Genomic DNA, 24,405 nt, shown 5'->3' on the forward strand with positions numbered 1-24,405 from the left:
TACAAAACCCCCCAACAATTACGCTTTGTATTTTGGGCTTATAACTACGAATGTCTTTGTGTTTTTTGCACACCCAGTGTATTTTAATTACGATTTATGCTGTGCATATTTATTGCGATTTATTCTTTTTGATAAAATACAATTTTTGGTGAAAACTTTTGTTACATTTTTGATGCAACTTAACAATATGGGGCGTGATCCGATAAACGGCGTAGTTTGCGGCGCAAGCGAGGGAACCCGTGTCGCCCGCAGTTTCAGCTCGCAACTCGAGCTATCCCATATACGGCGCCGTCAGATGCTAACGTGCCGTAAGTTGGATAAACCAGCGATGTACAGAAATCTGCGCAAGTACAAATTTCTGGCGTCGCCAGTGACTTGCGCCACGTTAGAAACTGCCGGCGCCTACAAAACCTGCACTGTCTAACACGCCTCCTAAACATAGCCCGACACGTCTAACCCTCTATCCGCTATCCCCCCTCACTATCCTAACAATAAAAAATGAATTAACCCCTAAACCGCCGCTACCGGAGCCCGCCGCTACCTAATAAAGTTATTAACCCCTAAACCGCCGCCAGCTATATTAAATCTATAACCCCCTAAAGTGAGCCCCTAACACCGCCGCCATCTACCTTACCTACCCCCTAAAGTGAGCCCCTACCCCGCCGATATCTATTTTAAAATTATTAACCCCTAATCTAATCCCCCTATCCCGCCGCCATCTATATTAAATTATTTAACCCCTAAAATACTAAACTATCCCTACCACTAAACCTAAGTCTAACCCTAAAAATAGCCCTGAAAAGGGCTTTTTGCGTGGCATTGCCCCAAAGTAACAGCTCTTTTGCCAGCCCTTAAAAGGGCTTTTTGCGGGGCATGCCCCAAAGAATTCAGCTCTTTTGCCAGCCCTTAAAAGGGCTTTTGGCGGGGCATGCCCCAAAGAATTCAGCTCTTTTGCCAGCACTTAAAAGGGCTTTTGGCAGGGCTTTGTCACAAAGTAAACTGCTCTTTTGCCTACAATCTACATCCCCCTACACCGTGGGCACCTATAATAAATGTATTAACCCCTAATCTAATCCCCCTACACCACCGCCAGCTATATTAACTATATTAACCCTAATTATATTAGGGTTAATATAGTTATTATATTATATATAATAACTATATTAACCCTAATAATATTATTTAATATAGTTAATATTGTTAATATCGTTATTATATTTTATATATATATATATATATATATATATATATTAATATTAAGTATAATAACCCTATCTAACTCTAACATCCTAACTAAACTCTTATTAAAATAAATCTAATATTAATATTATTAATTAAAATATTCCTATTTAAATCTAAATACTTACCTATAAAATAAACCCTAAGATAGCTACAATATAATTAATAATTACATTGTAGCTATGTTAGGGTTTATATTTATTTTACAGGTAAATTGTTAATTATTTTAACTAGGTATAATAGCTATTAAATAGTTATGAACTATTTAATAGCTACCTAGTAAAAATAATTACCCAATTACCTGTAAAATAAATCCTAACCTAAGTTACAAATACACCTACACTATCAATAAATTAAATAAACTACAAATATCTATCTAAAAATACATATATTGGCTGATCGGAACAGCCAATAGAACGCAAGCTCAATCTGATTGGCTGATTGGTTCAGCCAATCGCATTGAACTTTAATCTGATTGGCTGATTCAATCAGCCAATCAGATTTTTCTACCTTAATTCCGATTGGCTGATAGAATCCTATCAGCCAATCGGAATTCGACGGACGCCATCTTGGATGACGTCATTTAAAGGTACCTCTTTCTTCGTTCAGTCGTCGGCCGGGATGGATGCTCCGCGTCTGTGGAGCGAAGAATGAAGATTGAAGATGCCGCTTGATGGAAGATGCTGCCCGATGTAAGAAGACTTTGCTGCCGCTTGGATAAAGACATCGCCGGGATGAAGACCTCTTCTTTGCCGCTTGGATAGACATCACCCGGATCGGATGAGGAGTTTGGACCGGCCTGGTGAAGATAATTTAGGGAGATCTTCAGGGGGGTAGTGTTAGGTTTATTTAAGGGGGGTTTGGGTTAGATTAGGGGTATGTGGGTGGTGGGTTGTAATGTTGGGGGGTGGTATTGTGTTTTTTTTCAGGCAAAAGAGCAGTTTTCTTTGGGGCATGCCCCGCTAATGGCCCTTTTAAGGGCTGGTAAGGTAAAAGAGCTTTGAACTTTTTTAAATTTAGAATAGGGTAGGGAATTTTTTTATTTTGGGGGGCTTTATTATTTTATTAGGGGGGTTAGAATAGGTGTAATTAGCTTAAAAATCTTGTAATCTTTTTTTATTTTTTGTAATTTAGTGTTTTTTTTTTTTTTATAATTTAGTTTAGTTTATTTAATTGTATTTTTAGATAGATATTTGTAGTTTATTTAATTTATTGATAGTGTAGGTGTATTTGTAACTTAGGTTAGGATTTATTTTACAGGTAATTGGGTAATTATTTTAACTAGGTAGCTATTAAATAGTTCATAACTATTTAATAGCTATTATACCTAGTTAAAATAATTAACAATTTACCTGTAAAATAAATATAAACCCTAACATAGCTAAAATGTAATTATTAATTATATTGTAGCTATCTTAGGGTTTATTTTATAGGTAAGTATTTAGATTTAAATAGTAATATTTTAATTTATAATATGAATTAGATTTATTTAATACGAATTTAGTTAGGGGTGTTAGGGTTAGATAGAGTTAATATAGTTTATATAAATACTATAGTAACTATATTAACTATTTTAACCCTAATATAATTAGGGTTAATATAGTTAATATATATAATGTAATAACTATATTAACTATAATATACTTAGGGTTAATATAGATAATATAGCTGGCGGCGGGCTAGGTAGATTAAATTAGGGGTTAATAATTTTAATATAGATGTCGGCGGTGTAAGGGGCTTACATTAGGGGTTAATACTATTAATATAGGTGGCGGCGGTGTAGGGAGGGCAGGTTATAGGGCAAAAGAGCTGTTTACTTTGGGGCAAAGCCCCGCAAAAGGCCCTTTGAAGGGCTGGTAATAGAGATAATTATTTTAGGGGGATTAGATTAGGGGTTAATAATATTAATATAGCTGGCGGCGGTATAGGGGGATTAGATTAGGGGTTAATATTTTTTATATAGGTGGCGGCGGTGTAAGGGGTCAGATTAGGGGATAGATAAGGTAGATGGCGGCAGTGTAAGGGGTTCACATTAGGGGATAAATCAGTTAGATGGTGGCGGTTTTAGGGGCTCACAGTAGGGGGTTAGTTTATGTAGATGGCTGTGGGGTCCGTGAGCGGCGGTTTAGGGGTTAAATACTTTATTAGGGATTGCGGCGGGGGATCGCGGTTGACAGGGAGATAGAAATTGCGCATGCGTTAGGTGTTAGGTTTTATTTAGCAGATCGCGGTTGACAGGTAGATAGACATTGCGCATGCGTTAGGTGTTAGGTTTTATTTAGCAGATCGCGGTTGACAGATAGACATTGCGCATGCGTTAGGTGTTAGGTTTTATTTAGCAGCTAGTTTAGAGAGTTACGGGGCTCCAATACTCAGCGTAAGGCTTCTTACGGCTGCTTTTTGTGGCGAGGTGAAAATGGAGTAAGATTTCTCCATTTTCGCCACGTAAGTCCTTACGCTGTATATTGGATACCAAACTGCGCTGGTTTGGTATACCTGCCTATGGCCCAAAAAACTACGAGCAACGGCAGAAATATACGCGAGTAACTTCTAGGTTACGCCGTATATAGGATACCAAACCCGCGCAAATATTGGCGTTGCCGACTTTTGCGGGCGACGATTTTTATCGGATCGACCCCATGTTTTTTTATTCTGTATTTTTGTGTGAATGGTGCAATTATTTGTTTTGTATCATTTTTAAATTACATATTTTATTGTGCACTTTTGTAGTGTATGCATCTCCTCCACATACGATAATGCAGTATACACCCCTCAGCAAGTCCCCATGTTTTCAGGGTATAAAAGTTTATTTTTATAATTCCACCAGGAAAGTAAAGGTACTGGTGAGCATTCTTATAGAATCTCACCAGCCCAGAGAACTTTATAGAATTCGGCCCCATGTCCTGTTCTGCCTATAAATTGCGGTCTGACTAATTGTCTGTCTTATTCTGACTATAGGTTGTTAACCTGGTCGGTCTGCTTACCAGTTTTTCCAGTTATGTTAGTTTCCTGACTGGTTCCAGACTACAAGACTGCCATGCTCTGTCCTGTTTTCATGTTGCTGACCCAGCCTGTTCTAGACTTTGTGATTTTAATATCCAGTTCTGCTTTTCCTATGCTCACCTGACTTGTTCCTGGCAATAAGGAAGTCTATCCATTGCAGCCTGCCTCCTTTTCCATCAGTTTATAAAAACTAGACCTCTGTGCCTGGTTTCAGAAAGTTTTATCAAGAACATCAAATAACAGCATGTGTAACTTACAATATATTATCACTCATGCAGAGTGCTCTAGATTAAAGACAACTATAGTGCTGTAATAGGTCAAAGCATGAGGAAAAAGACATTAACTAATTAAAAAATATTTCAATTTAACATATAAACTATAAGGGCTAGATTACAAGTGGCGAGGTATATTACATTTTTGCGATTGTGAAAACTCTGCTAGAGTTAAGGTTTTGGTGCTAGTCGGGTTGTGCTCCTATTACAAGTTAAAAAAAACGTATTTTGCGCAAGCAGTAACTCAATTAGAGCAAAAATTTGAACATCGAATATCGTGTGCGTGTTCACGTATTCCCCCATAGAAGTAAATGGAGAAGAAAATGTGGGGAAAAAACGAACACCCGACTATCATGCAAACATGATAACATTTTCGCAATTGCGCTAACCCAACTTGAAAATATGAATATTTCATAGTCCAATGTACTTTACAAAATGGAATATGTTTTATTTATTCATAATTAAATATTTCTACATATATCTGATGTTTTTTTAAACAAATATATATATTTAAACCTATGTATATAGATTATTACATATATGTATAGATATATACAAATATATAGGAATATCTATTTAAAAATACATAGAATATATTCTGCTATGTAAAGAACATTGGAATGTGAAATATTTACACTAAATACATGGTTAAACATATATATATATATATATGATAAGGGTGAGTTTCAAGCGCTGTCCACTTTCTGGGTGTATTTGTCTCCCCCAGAGCAAATATTATAATTAAGTGGGGTGCCCTAAAGCTGCTATATTCTATGGTTTAAATTTGATACCACTATCAAATATGAATTGTGAGCTGAAAGAAGGGAAAGAAACAAGTGATAAAGGGTCCCAAAAAAGATCAATGGATATAAAATCCACTTGTAACGTACCTTAGCAAAGTCTATAGTGTTGGACTCAAAACACAGGCTGTAGTCACTGATTTTTAGAAAACAGCGTTAATGTATGAGTTCAGATGCTTAAAAATGCTAGTTTTATTCGTATATTTAATACATAAAAACAACAAAAAACATACAAATCAACTAAAAAGTAAAGCTTATTGGTTTTCACCTGTTTTTTCTGGGTCTGCGATCACTGACTTGTACTAACTCGTTGAAAGTATGTGAAAGTCAGTTCCCGGACTGTGAAAGCAATATCAAAGAGTATATATATATACAAAAATGATTACATTTAGAAACCAATACCAATATTTAAATATGGGTAAAAAAAAAAAAGGGGGGATTGGGTATAAAGGTGTGTGTGCTGTTGCGCAAGTGAAATATATTATGTCCTGTTTAAAGGTGAGATGAATGCACGTGAGAGGGTAATCGTCACAAAAAAGTGTTGATTATAGACCAATAAATGAAAGTCCCTACAACTGTACGTTCAAATATAAAATGACCCAGTTGAGTGAAATGGATGAGTAGTAATAAGAGTAATTCTTCTAATCTAAAAAGCTATAAATGTTCTATGAAGGTATATATAAAAAATTCCATAATTAAAAAACCTTAATTAAAATGGACTACAAAACTATTACCTGTTTGTTGATACAAAGTGTTAATCTAAATAGATGCGGTAGATAAAAAATTAGTCGAGAATATAAGAAATATAAGAATTGAGTAATGCACTTATCTCTTAAATCTTAATCGTTGGTGTATAAAATGGAGGAGCCTGAAAAAAGCGTGATTGGTTTCTGCGAAACCGGAAGTGAATCCTGTGCGATAACCGGAAGTGACGTCACTGTAGTCGCAAAAAATCTTACGCGTTTCATTGGTCCTAAGCCAACTTCATCAGAGATAGGATCCACCTCCATCCTAGGGCTCATTTTATCCTGAAAAAAACGGATGTGCTCCTGCTTTCTTTTATAAATTTCTATTACATTTTAAAAGAGGAATATTGCGCTAAAAAACGCCTGTATCATTGGCGATTTTCGAGTGCAGGTGATAACCATTTTTTGGTGATAAATATCAACAAGTGATATCTTAAGGGGTATATGTGCAACTTGGAAATGTCCCTATTACACATAAAACTTAATTAATATTAATTTAAATTCCATTGGCCATTTCAGGTTATTGTTTTTTTGGTGCCAATGTGGTGAAATAATTCATTTTTCTCTCTCTAAAACCTAATAAAAACCAATGTGATTTATGTTACTGAATTAATAATTATAAATATAGATCTAGCAGGGAGAATGGATATCAAGAAATGATTAGTTAGGGATATTTATAGTCCGTATTTTATATTTTTATATATATTTTATAAAAAAAAAAAAAAAAAAAAAAAAAAAGGGAATTCGGTATTTGTTCAATGGCTTTGATGGTGAATTCATTTCAAGTGTCTACTCAGACCATATTCTGAAAATTCTCCCTCAATGTTTTTCACATGCTGTCTGGTTTTTAAGATTCTTTTTGTTCTACCAATGTAGATTTTTTTTGCATGTACACTCAATTCTGTAAACTACATATTCTGATTTGCAGTTCATGTATGATTGGATTTGGATTTGCTTGGTGCTTTTGTTGATGATCCATTTGTTTTCTTGTTCGTCTCCACTTGTCTGTTTGCAGCACTCACAGTTCTTTCTCCCACATTTATAGAAGCCTTTGACGAGTTGATGGTTTGTTTCACCCCTCCTAGGGTTGTTTGCTTTAAGTTTCATTGGAGCTAGAAGAAGTTATTTTTATATGTTATCAAAGGTCTCTGGAGTAAATGGTTTCCAAGAACTGGATCTTTCCTTAAAATATGCCAGTGTTCTTTGAGGATGTTCTCAATTTGTTTTGAAGCATAGTTATAGGTGGTAATGAATCTAGGAGTTATGTCTTTATTTGTAGATAGTTCTTTGTTTTTGTTCTTTTGTTGAAGCATTGTCCCTCTTTCCATCGTTCTCACTTTGTTGTAAGCTCCTGTGATGTCCTGTTCATTATAACCTTTTTCATTGAATTTCTCTATTAGGACTGTTGAGGAATTTTCAAAGTCATCCATTTCTGTACAATTTCTTTTTATCCTCTGGAACTGTCCAAACTGTATATTTTTTATCCAATTTCGATGGTGGCTGCTATGGGCATGAAGATAACCGTTTGTATCTGTTTCTTTAGTAAATAATTTTGTGCTGATTCTTTCCCCTTTTAGAAAGATGGTGATGTCTAGAAAGTTGATTTGGTGTTTATCCCATTCTTTTGTGAATTTTAGATTAAAGCTGTTCTGATTAATCATTTCTACAAAGTTATTTTTGTTGTATCTCCTTTCCATATTATCAGGATATCATCAATGAATCGAAACCAATGGATGATATTATCAGAAAAAGGATTTTTCTGCCATATTGTCACATCTTCAAACATGCCCATGTATAAGTTTGTGAAGTTAGGGGCAAACTTTGTTCCCATTGCAGTCCTTGTTTTTTGAATGTATATGATATCTTCAAAGGAAATATAGTTTTTTATAGAATACATTTTATTGAATCACACAGAAAACTGATTTGTTTTTTGTTCAGTTCATTTTTTAATGAGTATTCAATAGCTTCTAGTCCTTTGCTGTGTGGGATAGAGGTGTATATGGCTGACATGTCAAGAGTCGCAAATGCGTAGTCTTGATCCCATTTGATTTCCTCTAGTTTCGTAAGTAGATGTGGAGTATCTCTAATGTAGTATTTCAGTTTTGGTACTAAAGGTTGGAAAAAATGGTCTACATATTATGAGAGTTTATTAGTGAGGTTTCTGATTCCTGATATGATCGGCCTGCCAGGTGGGTTGGTTTTGTCCTTGTGTATTTTTGGTAGGTGATAAAATGTTGACATTTTTGGATTGTCTATTCGTAGAAATTTAAATTCTTCTTCTGAACATACTTGATTTCTAGTTGCTGTATGTAGAAGTAAAAGGTAATCATTCACAAACGTATTGGTCGGATCTGTTTCCAGTACCTCGTATGTGGTTTATACATACATACATACAAATACATCTTTAGCAATGTATCTGTATATATGTCTATGTTAAAGTATCTTTGCGGCTTTTTTTCAATAACACCCAAGATCTCATATCTTTGAGACTTATAGCTTTTTGTGCAATATTTTTTTTTGAATATTTTTTATTAGATGGTGTTATTATGAGTATAAGTATACTTTGTAATGTCTTTTTGAAGTCTTTTCTGCAACCTTTTAATATTGCAAAATAGTTAACCACCAGCGCAATCTTGACTTCGCTCAACTTGTAATATAAGCGCAATTAAAACGGATTGCGAAAACATGATATCGCTTGCACAAAAACATTTGCTCCTCACTTTTAATCCAGTCCTAAATGTTATAAGATGATAAAACACATAACTTCTTAAAGCTTTTTCATTTTATACCTTATTGCCATTTATTACCAAGAACCAAGTATAAGCTCAGTATAAAGGAAATGATGGGCTACATTCCAAGGGGTTGCACTAACAATATCATGACCTCGCTAAATAAAGATGCTATTATTATTATTTATTTTTTTATTAAGGCGCACCACACTGTATTTTGGAGACAATTTGGGGACATTTTTTAAATTAACCAGAGGTCTGACCTCTGGGTAATTTTTGGAGCACTAATTGCTACTTGCGAGCTTGCAGTAGCATTAACCAGCCACTTTTAATGGCTGATTATTTAACGTGCGCCCATAAATGGGTAACATTGCCATTTAACATGTGCACGTTAAATTAGCGCTCCACTTGTAATCTAGCCCTAAATAAGTAAAGACACCAAGATTACATCTATACTATAATTGCATTTGTAACGCGTCTGTCGGTGTCGCCAGTTGCGCACACATCCTTAAAGGAATGTTGGCTGCGTGAGGCAGCCAAAAGAATGTTGGCTGCATGCGCAGCCAAGCAAATCTACCTGAATGCAGCGTAGGCAAGCGAAGCAGCATTAAGAAAAAAAAAAACCTTACCGCCCGCACGAAGTATGAAAAAAATAAAACTAACTGCCCGCACAAAGTTTATTAAAAAAAAACCTAACCGCCTGCTGAAGTATTAAGAAAAAAAAACATAACCCCCCGCACAAAGTACTAAAAAAAAAAAAACTAACCCTCAAACCGTCAAACCCCCACAACGCCAATATCCGGAGCGAAGGCAGTGCAGAGCGGAGGTGCGGAGCTAGCTTTCCCGATGCACAAATCCTCAGCGGTGGTCCTCAGCGGTGGTTCTCAGTGGCGGTCTTCAGCTGCGGTGGTCCAAAGTGATCGTCCGCCGCACACTATAGATTAAATGCAAGGTACCCCATATTTATTGGGGTACCTTGCATTCCTATTGGCTGAAATTTTGAAATCAGCTAATAGGATGAGAGCTTCTGAAATCTTATTGGCTGATTTGAAAAGCCAATAGGATTTCAGTAGCTCTAATCCTATTGGTTGATTTCAAAATTTCAGCTAATAGGAATGCAAGGTATCCCAAATTGAATGCAGTATATTGCATTCAATTTTCAGTGTACGATGGAGATCGGATGAAGAGGAGTCTCCACGCTGCTTTGGACCGCCACCGCTGAAGACCGCTGCTGAGGACCGCCGCTGAGGACTGCCACTCCGCATCCACAAATCGGGGAAGACCACTCCACGCCGCCTTCGCACCAGATAAAGATAGAAGATGATGGAGCTGCCTGGAAGAAGACCTTCACGCCGGACTTCAGGAATGGTGAGTACCTATTTGGGGCTTAGTCTTAGTCTTTTTTTTATTTTTTGGGGGTTGGTTTTTTTTAGATTAGGGTTTTTAGGCTGTAAAAGAGCTGATTGCCCTTTTAAGTGCAGTAAAAAAGCTGAATTCCCTTTTAAGGGCAATGCCCATACAAATGCCTTTTAGGGGCAATGGGTAGCTTAGGTTTTTTTATACTTAGTTTTTTTTTATTTTAGGGGGGTTGGTTGGGTGGGTTTTACTGTTAGGGGGTACTTTGTAATTTTTACATGTAAAAGAGCTGATTTATTTAGGGCAATGCCCTACAAAAGGCCAGTTTAAGGGCTATTGGTAGTTTATTGATAGATTAGGGGGTGTTTTTATTTTGGGTGAGATTTTTTTTTTATAGGGGTATTAGTATAGGTTTTCCTTTTTATTTTGGATAGCTTTGTCTATTTTTTTTCTGTAATTTAACATTTTCTGTAATATTAGCTTTGGGGTTAGTAGTTTTTAAACATAGACTGCTCTCTGGGCAGGCTTATCGCTTAGTATACAATAAAACAAGAACATAAGATCATCTTACTAAAGCTCACTCATATCTCTATTATTTAGTAAATCAAAAACATATAAAATCATAACTGGCAAAACTTGAGACCCTAGTGAGGCCAGAGAGACTTCTTAGTGAATTTGGCTTATACTACAAATATGCCAAACATGCTCTAAATGCCTGTCAACAAACTTTGTATATTGCTAAAAAATTGCTAAAAAATTTGTGCTACTTCACTATTCTTCATATGATCCATCTTCCCCATAAAAAAACATAACCCCCCGCACAAAGTACTAAAAAAAAAAAACTAATCCTCAAACCGTCAAACCCCCACAACGCCAATATCCGGAGCGAAGGCAGTGCAGAGCGGAGGTGCGGAGCTAGCTTTCCCGATGCACAAATCCTCAGCGGTGGTCCTCAGCGGTGGTTCTCAGTGGCGGTCTTCAGCTGCGGTGGTCCAAAGTGATCGTCCGCCGCACACTATAGATTAAATGCAAGGTACCCCATATTTATTGGGGTACCTTGCATTCCTATTGGCTGAAATTTTGAAATCAGCTAATAGGATGAGAGCTTCTGAAATCTTATTGGCTGATTTGAAAAGCCAATAGGATTTCAGTAGCTCTAATCCTATTGGTTGATTTCAAAATTTCAGCTAATAGGAATGCAAGGTATCCCAAATTGAATGCAGTATATTGCATTCAATTTTCAGTGTACGATGGAGATCGGATGAAGAGGAGTCTCCACGCTGCTTTGGACCGCCACCACTGAAGACCGCTGCTGAGGGACCGCCGCTGAGGACTGCCACTCCGCATCCACAACTCGGGGAAGACCACTCCACGCCGCCTTCGCACCAGATAAAGATAGAAGATGATGGAGCTGCCTGGAAGAAGACCTTCACGCCGGACTTCAGGAATGGTGAGTACCTATTTGGGGCTTAGTCTTAGTCTTTTTTTTATTTTTTGGGGGTTGGTTTTTTTTAGATTAGGGTTTTTAGGCTGTAAAAGAGCTGATTGCCCTTTTAAGTGCAGTAAAAAAGCTGAATTCCCTTTTAAGGGCAATGCCCATACAAATGCCTTTTAGGGGCAATGGGTAGCTTAGGTTTTTTTATACTTAGTTTTTTTTATTTTAGGGGGGTTGGTTGGGTGGGTTTTACTGTTAGGGGGGTACTTTGTAATTTTTACATGTAAAAGAGCTGATTTATTTAGGGCAATGCCCTACAAAAGGCCAGTTTAAGGGCTATTGGTAGTTTATTGATAGATTAGGGGGTGTTTTTATTTTGGGTGAGATTTTTTTTTATAGGGGTATTAGTATAGGTTTTCCTTTTTATTTTGGATAGCTTTGTCTATTTTTTTTCTGTAATTTAACATTTTCTGTAATATTAGCTTTGGGGTTAGTAGTTTTTAAACATAGACTGCTCTCTGGGCAGGCTTATCGCTTAGTATACAATAAAACAAGAACATAAGATCGTCTTACTAAAGCTCACTCATATCTCTATTATTTAGTAAATCAAAAACATATAAAATCATAACTGGCAAAACTTGAGACCCTAGTGAGGCCAGAGAGACTTCTTAGTGAATTTGGCTTATACTACAAATATGCCAAACATGCTCTAAATGCCTGTCAACAAACTTTGTATATTGCTAAAAAATTGCTAAAAAATTTGTGCTACTTCACTATTCTTCATATGATCCATCTTCCCCATAAGGGTATTCAAAATTCACTTATTAAAAATTCAGGTTCAATAACATATATTTCTTACTATATATCTTTAGTGCTTATATCATTTTTTTAAGAAGTGATTATCAAATCAGAAAAGACCAAGGCCATCTAATTACTCTAGAACACATGTTCAATTGCCCTTTAAAGTGAATGTAAATTTTGATGCTAAAGTTGCCGGTTTTTAAAAATTCGATTTAAAACAGGGGCACTTTAATTCATCAAAATTTACATTTCACTTCTGTTGTGAAAAAAACTTACCTTTTAAACTTGACAGCCGCTCCAGCTTCCTCTGGTCATTGCAAGCCATTTCTGATGTCAGAAATGATGGATGGGTCATCCTCCATTCACGGCTTCCCCCCCGGGGGAATCAGTGTCTGATTCAACGCCGTGATTGGAGGAAGCCAGATTCCTTATTTTAGACCCAGGAAACGGCTTTGCGACGGGTGGAGGAAGCTGGAGCTGCTGTCAAGAGTAAAAGGTAAGTTTTTTTCACAGCAGGAGTGAAATGTAAATTTTCATGAATTAAAGTGTCCCTGTTTTTAATCAATTTTTTAAAAACCAGGCACTTTAGCATCAAAATTTACATTCACTTAACTCCTTCCTGTTTCCGCTGCTTCAGAGACCATAACCACACATGTATTTTGTGAAGGGAACTTAGTAAGGATTACAATTCATTTTTATTTTTATAGTCACTATTGAATAACCTAGATCTCTCCTTTTTTATTTATTCCACAAACTAAATCCAGAAAAAGGACTGAGAAAAATATAAGAATCAATTTAGAATAAAAGGAAAAATTGTGAAAACAAAATAAAAAAAAAAGAAAGAAAAAAATAAAAAATAAAAAGGAAAGATCAAGAAAGAAAGATAAAAACATAAATATTAAAACTTAAATGGACATTAAACCCGGAAATATTTATTTTATTATTCAGATAGAGAATACAATTTTTTTTTTTTACAGTTTCCTTCTATAATCCAATTGTCTTTCTTCTCATGATATTCTTTGTTGAAGAGATATCTAGGTAAGTAGTGTGTACGTGCCTAAAACACTACATGACAGAAAATAGTGCTGCCATCTAGTGGTCCTGCTAATGTATAACATGATTGCAAAAATGCTGCCATATAGTTCTGCAGACATGTACACACTTCTCAGCTTACATCCCTGCTTTTCAATCAAGGATAACAAGAAAAATAACACCTAGATTACAAGTTTTGCGCTATACCGGGTGTGTAAAGAATTTTAAAAAAGAGCGTTATCGCACTTTCCATAGCGCTGCCATTACAAGTTACTGAAAAAATTGTATGAAACAGTGAAGTGGAGCTCTGGACTCAACCCACGTCGCCAACCTCTTATACTACCTCCTTCCTGGGTAGTTTTGGTTAAAGGAAATTAGTGTTAGAGTGTAGGTGGCGCTAGAAGTAAATCAAGCAATGGGTTAATAAACTAATTGTCTAAGCCTATTTCATTCAGCCTCCAACAATGGATTTCGAATATAGTATAAGTCTGGCTAATACCGTTTAGCAAACTGGATAGTGCAGAAGAGAAATACATTTCTAAAACTAGTTTCTAAAATCTCATAACAAGTTTATTCAATAGTTCAAAGCATAAAAATCAACACACACAGTCATACATGTGGCCCATGCTAATCAATCAATTCACCTCTCAAAATCACAATGTCACGATATGTTCAATTAAAAAAGTGAAAAAAAGGTTTTTTAAGGGTTTATTGGGTGGGTTTTATTTTTATCTTAGGGTTTGGGCACTGTAAAAAAGCTAAATGTCCTTTTAAGGGCAATGCCCATACACATGCCCTTTCAGGGCAATGGTTAGCTTAGGTTTATTTAGATAGAGTTTTATTTGGGGGGTTTGGTTGGGTGGGTGGTGGGTTTTACTGTTAGTGTAGGCTAGGGGTTTTATTATTTTTGGGGGCTTTTTTATTTTGATAGGGCTAATAGATTAGGAGTAATTCGTTTTTTTTATAATTTTGTTTTTTATTTTGTGTAATTTTGTTTTTTTTGTAATTTAGATAATTGTATTTGATTAATTAAATTTATTTGATTTGATTGTAATGTTAGGTTTTATTGTAAGGCAGGTTAGTTTTTTTTTACAGGTAAATTTGTATCTATTTTAACTAGGTAGTTATTAAATAGTTAATAACTATTTACTAACTAGTCTACCTAGTTAAAATAAATACAAACTTACCTGTGAAATAAAAATAAAACCTAAGATAGCTACAATATAACTATTAGTTATTAGTTTTTTACAGGTAAGTATGAATTAAGTTTTAAATAGGTATTATTTAGGTAATAATTGTTAGGTTTATTTAGATTTATTTTAATTATATTTAAGTTAGGGGGTGTTAGGGTTAGGGTTAGACTTATGCTTAGGGTTATGTAAGGGTTGGGTTAGGTTTAGGGGTTAATATATTTATGTAGTGTTAGTGATGTGGGAGGCCAGAGTTTTAGGAGTTAATAACTTTAGTATAGTGGCGGCGACATTGGGGGCAGCAGATTAGGGGTTAATAAATGTAGGTAGGTGGCGGCGATGTTAGGGGTGGCAGATTAGGGGTTAATAACTGTACTGTAGGTGGCGGCGATGTTAGGCACAGCAGATTAGGGGTTAATAACTGTAATGTAGGTGGCGGCGACGTTAGAGGCAGCAGATTTGGGGTGTTTAGACGTGGTTTTTATGTTAGGGTGTTAGGGTGTAGGTTTAAACAAAACTTTTTCTTTCCCCATAGACATCAATGGGGCTGCATTACGGAGCAGGTGTTAGGCTTCTTTTTTGCTGACTATCCCCATTGATGTCTATAGGGAAATCGTGCATGAGAATGTCAAAGCAGCGCTTGTATTTCGGTGCTGTATGGAGCTCAACGCAACCATATCGCCCGCAAAAACCTGCTTTTTACAAACTTGTAATAGCAGCGCTATAGGGAGGTGTATTAATGCCGCTTTTGTGGCGGTCATTAATTTCCCTATAGCGCTCAAAACTCGTAATCTAGCTGACTACGAATAATAAAAAAAAAATAACATTACAAAAATAATAAACACATAGGCCTAGATTTGGAGTTTGGCGGTAGATGGGCTGTTAACGCTCCGCGGGCTTTTTTCTGGCCGCACCATAAAATTAACTCTGGTATCGAGAGTTCAAACAAATGCTGCGTTAGGCTCCAAAAAAGGAGCGTAGAGCATTTTTACCGCAAATGCAACTCTCGATACCAGAGTTGCTTACGGACGCGGCCAGCCTCAAAAACGTGCTCGTGCACGATTCTCTCATAGGAAACAATGGGGCTGCTTGAGCTGAAAAAAAACCTCACACCTGCAAAAAAACAGCGTTCAGCTCCTAACGCAGCCCCATTGTTTCCTATGGGGAAACACTTCCTACGTCTGCACCTAACACTCTAACATGTACCCCGAGTCTAAACACCCCTAACCTTACACTTATTAACCCCTAATCTGCCGCCCCGCTATCGCTGACCCCTGCATTATATTATTAACCCCTAATCTTCCGCTCCGTAAACCGCCGCAACTTACATTATCCCTATGTACCCCTAATCTGCTGCCCTAACACCGCCGACCCCTATATTATATTTATTAACCCCTAACCTGCCCCCCACAACGTCGCCGCCAGCTACTTACAATAATTAACCCCTAATCTGCCGAGCGGACCTGAGCGCTACTATAATAAAGTTATTAACCCCTAATCTGCCTCACTAACCCTATCATAAATAGTATTAACCCCTAATCTGCCCTCCCTAACATCGCCGACACCTAACTTCAATTATTAACCCCTAATCTGACGACCGGAGCTCATCGCTATTCTAATAAATGTATTAACCCCTAAAGCTAAGTCTAACCCTAACACTAACACACCCTAAGTTAAATATAATTTACATCTAACGAAATTAATTAACTCTTATTAAATAAATTATTCCTATTTAAAGCTAAATACTTACCTGTAAAATAAACCCTAATATAGCTACAATATAACTTATAATTATATTATAGCTATTTTAGGATTAATATTTATTTTACAGGCAACTTTGTAATTATTTTAACCAGGTACAATAGCTATTAAATAGTTAAGAACTATTTAATAGTTACCTAGTTAAAATAATAACAAAATTACCTGTAAAATAAATCCTAACCTAAGTTATAATTAAACCTAACACTACCCTATCAATAAATTAATTAAATAAACTACCTACAATTACCTACAATTAACCTAACACTACACTATCAATAAATAAATTAAATACAATTGCTACAAATAACTACAATTACATAAACTAACTAAAGTACAAAAAATAAAAAAGAACTAAGTTACAAAAAATAAAAAAATATTTACAAACATTAGAAAAATATTACAACAATTTTAAACTAATTACACCTACTCTAAGCCCCCTAATAAAATAACAAAGACCCCCAAAATAAAAAAATTTCCTACCCTATTCTAAATTAATAAATGTAAAAGCTCTTTACCTTACCAGCCCTGAACAGGGCCCTTTGCGGGGCATGCCCCAAGAAAATCAGCTCTTTTGCCTGTAAAAAAAAACATACAATACCGCCCCCCCGACATTACAACCCACCACCCACATACCCCTAATCTAACCCAAACCCCCCTTAAATAAACCTAACACTAAGCCCCTGAAGATCTTCCTACCTTGTCTTCACCATCCAGGTATCACCGATCCGTCCTGGCATCCGGTGCTGAAGAGGTCCAGAAGAGGGTCCAAAGTCTTCCTCCTATCCGGCAAGAAGAGGACATCCGGACCGGCAAACATCTTCTCCAAGTGGCATCTTCGATCTTCTTCCATCCGGTGCGGAGCGGGTCCATCTTGAAGCAGCCGACGCGGATCCATCCTCTTCTTCCGTTGTCTCCCGACGAATGACGGTTCCTTTAAGGGACGTCATCCAAGATGGCGTCCCTTGAATTCCGATTGGCTGATAGGATTCTATCAGCCAATCGGAATTAAGGTAGGAATATTCTGATTGGCTGATGGAATCAGCCAATCAGAATCAAGTTCAATCCAATTGGCTGATCCAATCAGCCAATCAGATTGAGCTCGCATTCTATTGGCTGTTCCGATCAGCCAATAGAATGCGAGCTCAATCTGATTGGCTGATTGGATCAGCCAATCGGATTGAACTTGATTCTGATTGGCTGATTCCATCAGCCAATCAGAATATTCCTACCTTAATTCCGATTGGCTGATAGAATCCTATCAGCCAATCGGAATTCGAGGGACGCCATCTTGGATGACGTCCCTTAAAGGAACCGTCATTCGTCGGGAGACAACGGAAGAAGAGGATGGATCCGCATCGGCTGCTTCAAGATGGACCCGCTCCGCACTGGATGGAAGAAGATCGAAGATGCCGCTTGGAGAAGATGTTTGCCGGTCCGGATGTCCTCTTCTTGCCGGATAGAAGGAAGACTTTGGAGCCTCTTCTGGACCTCTTCAGCACCGGATGCCAGGACGGATCGGTGATACCTGGATGGTGAAGACAAGGTAGGAAGATCTTCAGGGGCTTAGTGTTAGGTTTATTTAAGGGGGGTTTGGGTTAGATTAGGGGTATGTGGGTGGTGGGTTGTAATGTCGGGGGGGGGGTATTGTATGTTTTTTTTTACAGGCAAAAGAGCTGTATTTCTTGGGGCATGCCCCGCAAAGGGCCCTGTTCAGGGCTGGTAAGGTAAAAGAGCTTTTACATTTATTAATTTAGAATAGGGTAGGGAATTTTTTATTTTGGGGGTCTTTGTTATTTTATTAGGGGGCTTAGAGTAGGTGTAATTAGTTTAAAATTGTTGTAATATTTTAATAATGTTGGTAAATATTTTTTTATTTTTTGTAACTTAGTTCTTTTTTATTTTTTGTACTTTAGTTAGTTTATGTAATTGTAGTTATTTGTAGCAATTGTATTTAATTTATTTATTGATAGTGTAGTGTTAGGTTAAATGTAGGTAATTGTAGGTAGTTTATTTAATTAATTTATTGATAGGGTAGTGTTAGGTTTAATTATAACTTAGGTTAGGATTTATTTTACAGGTAAATTTGTTATTATTTTAACTAGGTAACTATTAAATAGATCTTAACTATTTAATAGCTATTGTACCTGGTTAAAATAATTACAAAGTTGCCTGTAAAATAAATATTAATCCTAAAATAGCTACACTGTAATTATAATTTATATTGTAGCTATATTAGGATTTATTTTACAGGTAAGTATTTAGCTTTAAATAGGAATAAGTTATTTAATAAGAGTTAATTTATTTCGTTAGATGTAAATTATATTTAAGTTAGGGGGGTGTTAGTGTTAGTGTTAGACTTAGCTTTAGGGGTTAATACATTTATTAGAATAGCGGTGAGGTCCGGTCGGCAGATTAGGGGTTAATAATTGAAGTTAGGTGTCGGCGATGTTAGGGAGGGCAGATTAGGGGTTAATACTATTTATGATAGGGTTAGTGAGGCGGGTTAGGGGTTAATAACTTTATTATAGTAGCGGTGCCGGTCCGCTCGGCAGATTTGGGGTTAATAAGTGTAGGCAGGTGTCGGCGACGTTGAGGGGGGCAGATTAGGGGTTAATAAATATAATATAGGGGTCGGCGGTGTTAGGGGCAGCAGATTAGGGGTACATAAGGATAACGTAGGTGGCGGTCGGCAGATTAGGGGTTAAAAAATTTTAATCGAGTGGCGGCGATGTGGGGGGACCTCGGTTTAGGGGTACATAGGTAGTTTATGGGTGTTAGTGTACTTTAGGGTACAGTAGTTAAGAGCTTTATGAACCGGCGTTAGCTCAGAAAGCTCTTAAGTCCTGCTTTTTTCAGGCGGCTGGAGTTTTGTCGTTAGAGCTCTAACGCTCACTTCAGAAACGACTCTAAATACCGGCATTAGAAAGATCCCATTGAAAAGATAGGATACGCAAATGGCGTAGGGGGATCTGCGGTATGGAAAAGTCGCGGCTGAAAAGTGAGCGTTAGACCCTTTAATCACTGACTCCAAATACCGGCGGTAGCCTAAAACCAGTGTTAGGAGCCTCTAACGCTGGTTTTCACGGCTACCGCCAAACTCTAAATCTAGCCGTAACATTGCAAAAAATTAAAATAAATCTAAGATAACAAAAAATAATAAACTAAATTATCCAAAATAATAAAAACTACACCTAATCTAATAGCCCTATAAAAACAAAAAAGCCCCCCAAAATAAAAACACCCCCTAACCTAACAATAAACAACCAATAGCCCTTAAAAGGGCCTTTTGTAGGGCATTTCCCTAAGTTCAACAGCTTTTACCTACAAAAAATTACAATGTCCCCCCAATAGTAAAACCCCCCACCCAACCAACCCCCCAAAATAAATAAAACCTTAGCTTCTCATTGCCCCTAAAGGGGCATTTGTATGGGCATTACCCTTAAAAGGGCATTCAGCTCTTTTACTGCCCACCCCTAATCTTAAAAACAACCCCCCCCCGAAAAAAACACTAACCCCAGGAAATCTCACGCTTCCTGAAGTCCGAACATCCATCTTCATCCAGGCGGAGAGAAGTCTTCATCCAGGTGGCGACATCTTGATACATCATAGGGGCATCTTCTATCTTCATCCTGGTGGCGCGGAGCTGTGGAGGTGCGGAGCATCTTTGCCGGGGACGCAGCCAGCGTGGAGGATCTTCTTCATAAGATCAAACATGCTCTGTGCCTCCACAGCTACGCACCACTGGGATGAAGATACAAGATGCCCCCGCAATGAATCAAGATGTCACCGCCTGGATGAAAACTTTGCGTCTCCTGGATGAAGATGGATGTCCGGACTTCAGGAACCGTGAGTAGATTTCCTGGGTTTAGTGTTAGGTTTTTTTAGGTGTTTTTTTTTAAGATTAGGCATGGGCAAGGAAAGAGCTGAATCCCCTTTTAAGGGCAATGCCCTTACAAATGCCCCTTTAGGGGCAATGGGTAGCTTAGGTTTTTTTTAAACTTAAGATTTTTATTTTGGGGGGTTGTTTGGGGGGGGATTGCTGTTGGGGGGACTTTGTAATTTTTTGTAGGTAAAAGAGCTGTTTATCTTAGGGCAATGTCCCTACAAAAAGGCCCATTTAATGGCTATTGGTAGCTTATTGATAGGTTAGGGTTTTTTTTATTTTGGGTTTTTTTTTTTTGTTTTATAGGGCTATTAGATTAGGTTGTAATTTTATTAATCTTTGGATAATTTCGTTTAATATTTTTTAATCTTAGATTTTTTAAATTTTTTGTAATGTTAGTGTTTATTATTTTTTGTAATGTTAGTTTTTTTTATTTCTATTCGTAATGTTTGATTTTATAATATTGTAATGTTAGATTTTTTATTTTTTGTTTCTTTTATTTATTTAAAATAGTAATGTTAGTTTAATTTATACTTAAAACTTAGTTTTTTTTAATTTCACAGGTAAGTTTTATTTATTTAAAGATAGTTTACATAGTGTTATAGCCTGCCCTCACAACTTGTTAATGCGGCGCTATGGAAAATCCTGCACTCAAACGTCATTTTTGAGAGCAGAATGGATCATTACGTTACAGGATAAAACGCCTGCGGTATAGCTATATGACCATGACATGTAATACAGGAGACCTGCCATTCAACGCACAATGGCCATATTTTTTAAGCGGTATAGCTTTTACCGCACCAATAACGCAAAATTTGTAATCTAGCTGTAAGAAAATTTGATAAACATGTAAATTGGAAAATTGTATGTTTTATCTGGTTAGTTTAAAAAAAAATTGGGGTTTTATCTCCCTTTAAGAAAAGGAAAATAACTAAATAAAAAGTCTTTCTTTAGATATGGTAGAGGGCATTGATATATATACTGTATGTATATATATATATGTATATATATATATATATATATATTCACAAGTGTGGGTAAAGTGGCACACACCAATATAACAGCTACCCGGTGCACTGCAGGACAAAGTATTGCATAGAAGTAATGTTCCAAATACACACACGACCGAAACGTTATGGGGTTAAGGCCCTGCTGCTTTTCCTTGTATTGGATAAAAGGCTTGTTGTTTGAACTCCCTGTGTTGTCTGCTTTTTTCCTAGATACCAGCACACCACTAAGGCCGTGTGTGTATTTAGAACATTACTTATATATATATATATTTATACAGGGCTGGAAATTTTACTGGACAAGTTAAAAAATTGTTATGTTTTCTTTTGCTTTAACATTGAGGGTAATATTAAACTATAATTTTTTAATTATAGTGAGTTTTAATGATGATGTAGATTTTAGAAATCTGGTTTGTAAAGCAGTAAGTAGAATAAAACAGTAATTTTAGTCCTAAATACAATTGTTTAAATTATTCATATGTGTGTATTTAGCTAGAGGCAAAAGGAGCAATGTAAGCAAAATCAGATTTTTATTTTCTTTTATAGCTTACCGTCCTGCAGTTTTATTTTGATGATACATCTCCCAGGTGTAGCAGAGAATTAAAATGTAACAAGCAACTATAAGCGGTAATGGAAAGAAGAAAGTTGTGATTGTCAAATAAAGCGTGTACCTGAAAAACAACAAAAAAACAAATAAATAACAATATTTAACTGAAATAATGTTTTTGGCAGGTGTGACTTCTGGATTTTTAGAAACTGTATTCGTACATTAATAACATACAACATAATATATTACACTAAGTATAAATGGTTATCTGGTAAATGCTATGGGGCATATCTATCAAGCTCCGTATGGAGCTTAAAGCCCCGTGTTTCTGGCGACTGGCGAGCCTTCAGGCTCGGTCTAATGCAGTGGTCTAAAGAGCTCTGAGCAGGCGGACAGACATTGCCGCAATTCACCCACCTGCTGGCGGCCAATTGGCCACGAATCTGCAGGGGGTGGCGTTGCACCAGTAGCTCTGTCCGCATTCAGCGAGGTCTGTCGGACCAGATCTGCACTGTCAGATCAGGTCCGACAGACCTTTTGTGCTCAATATGCTAAAAAAACAAAAGTTTTTGTTTTAGTTCAGTGATTTGCGCTTATTAGTTTGTATAAATAAATAAATACAAATTTCGGAATTTATACATAATTTGGGTATAGACTGATTACAGATTTCAACAATGTGAAGATGAATGCGCCTAAGGGCACAATGATCAAAAACTTGCTAGCATGGAGAGAAATGATACAAATGGCTTTATTTATAAAGCAGAGATGTTGCTTCGGAGGACCATCATTTCAGGCTCGCCTGAAACCGAAGTTTAGAAGCAGCGGTCATAAGATTGCTGCGTCTTAACCTGTCCGCCAACTTTTAGGTGGTGGATTAAAATCATCCTGATCCAATATTATTGGGAAGATTAACAGACCCTGCTAGCGGCCAATGTTCAAGCCTGTCGAAATATTTCAAGCTCCCGAAATAGCGGCATCGCTGAGAGGTGTTTACTATACTTGCCATTGGTCAGCAATGCTGGCTATAGATAACACCCAGCATTACCGCCCATATTGATGATGTATAGTAAAAGGATCCTTTAAACTATAACTACTGTGCCTAACCACTAATCCTAATACCCCTAAACTGAAGTACCCCATGATCGCAAACTAACACTGCACTAATAAAGATCTAAACTGCCACATACCAACCTCAAGTATCTATCCTATTAACCCATATATACAGTAGTTAGGATCATGTGTACAATTATAGCACACATGGAAATAAAGAATCACTATCTAAGATATTCAATTGCCATACATAATTGCCCTCAGTAAGGAGTACTAGGACTGGAAATAGACAAAACCACCATGCATTCGTCACAAAATGATGTTGTCCCAAGTAAGAGAGGGTGGAATATAAATAAAAAGTATTGTATGTATATGACATCCCAGAAGCATTTCTCCTCTATGTGAGGGTGAAGTTATGGACTCCATGACAAGGTATAATTAAATAAAATGAGGATGAGTCAATAAGGTAATATAACCCAGGTAGATTTCTTATTGTTACCATTTAGATTAGGTAAGTAGAGGTAAGGACCTTGGCCCCATTCTTAAAAGAATCCTCTAGTAGGATTACCTTTACCATGGACCTTTGCAATATTCAGCATTAACCCCTTAAGGACAGGGCATTTCAGACAAAAACAGACAAAAAAGACCAGAGCATTTTTGCCATCACTACATTTAAACAGAAATAGAGCCTTTTTTATATTTACCTATCAAAGCTATATATATATTTTTTTAGTAGGCAACCCAAAGTATTGATCTAGGCCCATTATGGTATATTTCATGCCATGTGAGCTGCTGGTGCAATGCTGAATACGGAGAGCGTATTGCTCTCCGCATTCAGCAATGTCTGTCAGACCTGATCCACACTGTCGGATCAGGTCCAACAGACATTTCATAAATAGGGCTCAGTGTTTGCTTTTAAACTATAAAGCAGGTCAGGGTGCCATTCTTTTTTTTTTTTTTTCAAATGTCATAAGTAAATGTTCCAATATATTACTCATGTGGGGATAAAATTAATTATTTAATTTTACACCTCAATGATGTTACCATATACTAGCTAGCATAACCCAAACATTTTGGGCCAGATTACAAGTGGATCGTTATCTAATGCTCCCGCTTGAGCGTTAACTGCCCTAAAAGTAAGCTTTTTGCGTGTCGGATTATGCTAGTTTTACAAGTTGAAAGTTAACTGTTTTCACTTGCGTATTAACACGATGAGTGTAAAAAGACAAACAGAATATCACTCGCACCATAACCAATTCCTCTATAGAAGTCAATGGGTTAAAAAAGTTTAAATCACATCCTACTCACGGGCAAATTGATTGCATATTCTCAAGTGGGCTGAAAATATGAATATTTCACATACCAATGTTCTTCACATAGCAGAATAGGTTCTATTTATTCATAAATACATATTTCTACATATATCTGATGGTATTTTGGTACTATTTATATCTATACCTTTATATACAGTACTATGTAAAAGTTTTAGGCCACCATTAGATTTGTTGTTTTAGCAATGGTATAATGCACATATTTAATTATGTCTCAGTCTCT

At 36.7% G+C, this 24,405-nt stretch overlaps 1 protein-coding gene across 1 annotated transcript in view; it reads right to left on the minus strand.

Annotated features, from left to right (window-relative positions):
- Window positions 1–24,405, minus strand: part of MCHR2 (melanin concentrating hormone receptor 2) — a 454,542-nt gene that overhangs the window by 105,044 nt on the left and 325,093 nt on the right. The window contains exon 4 of the mRNA XM_053709105.1: window positions 21,806–21,925. Coding sequence (XP_053565080.1) covers window positions 21,806–21,925 — 120 coding nt within the window. The remainder of the gene's footprint in view (window positions 1–21,805; window positions 21,926–24,405) is intronic.

The sequence above is a fragment of the Bombina bombina genome, chromosome 4, assembly GCF_027579735.1.
Source record: "Bombina bombina isolate aBomBom1 chromosome 4, aBomBom1.pri, whole genome shotgun sequence".
Lineage (NCBI taxonomy): Eukaryota > Metazoa > Chordata > Amphibia > Anura > Bombinatoridae > Bombina > Bombina bombina.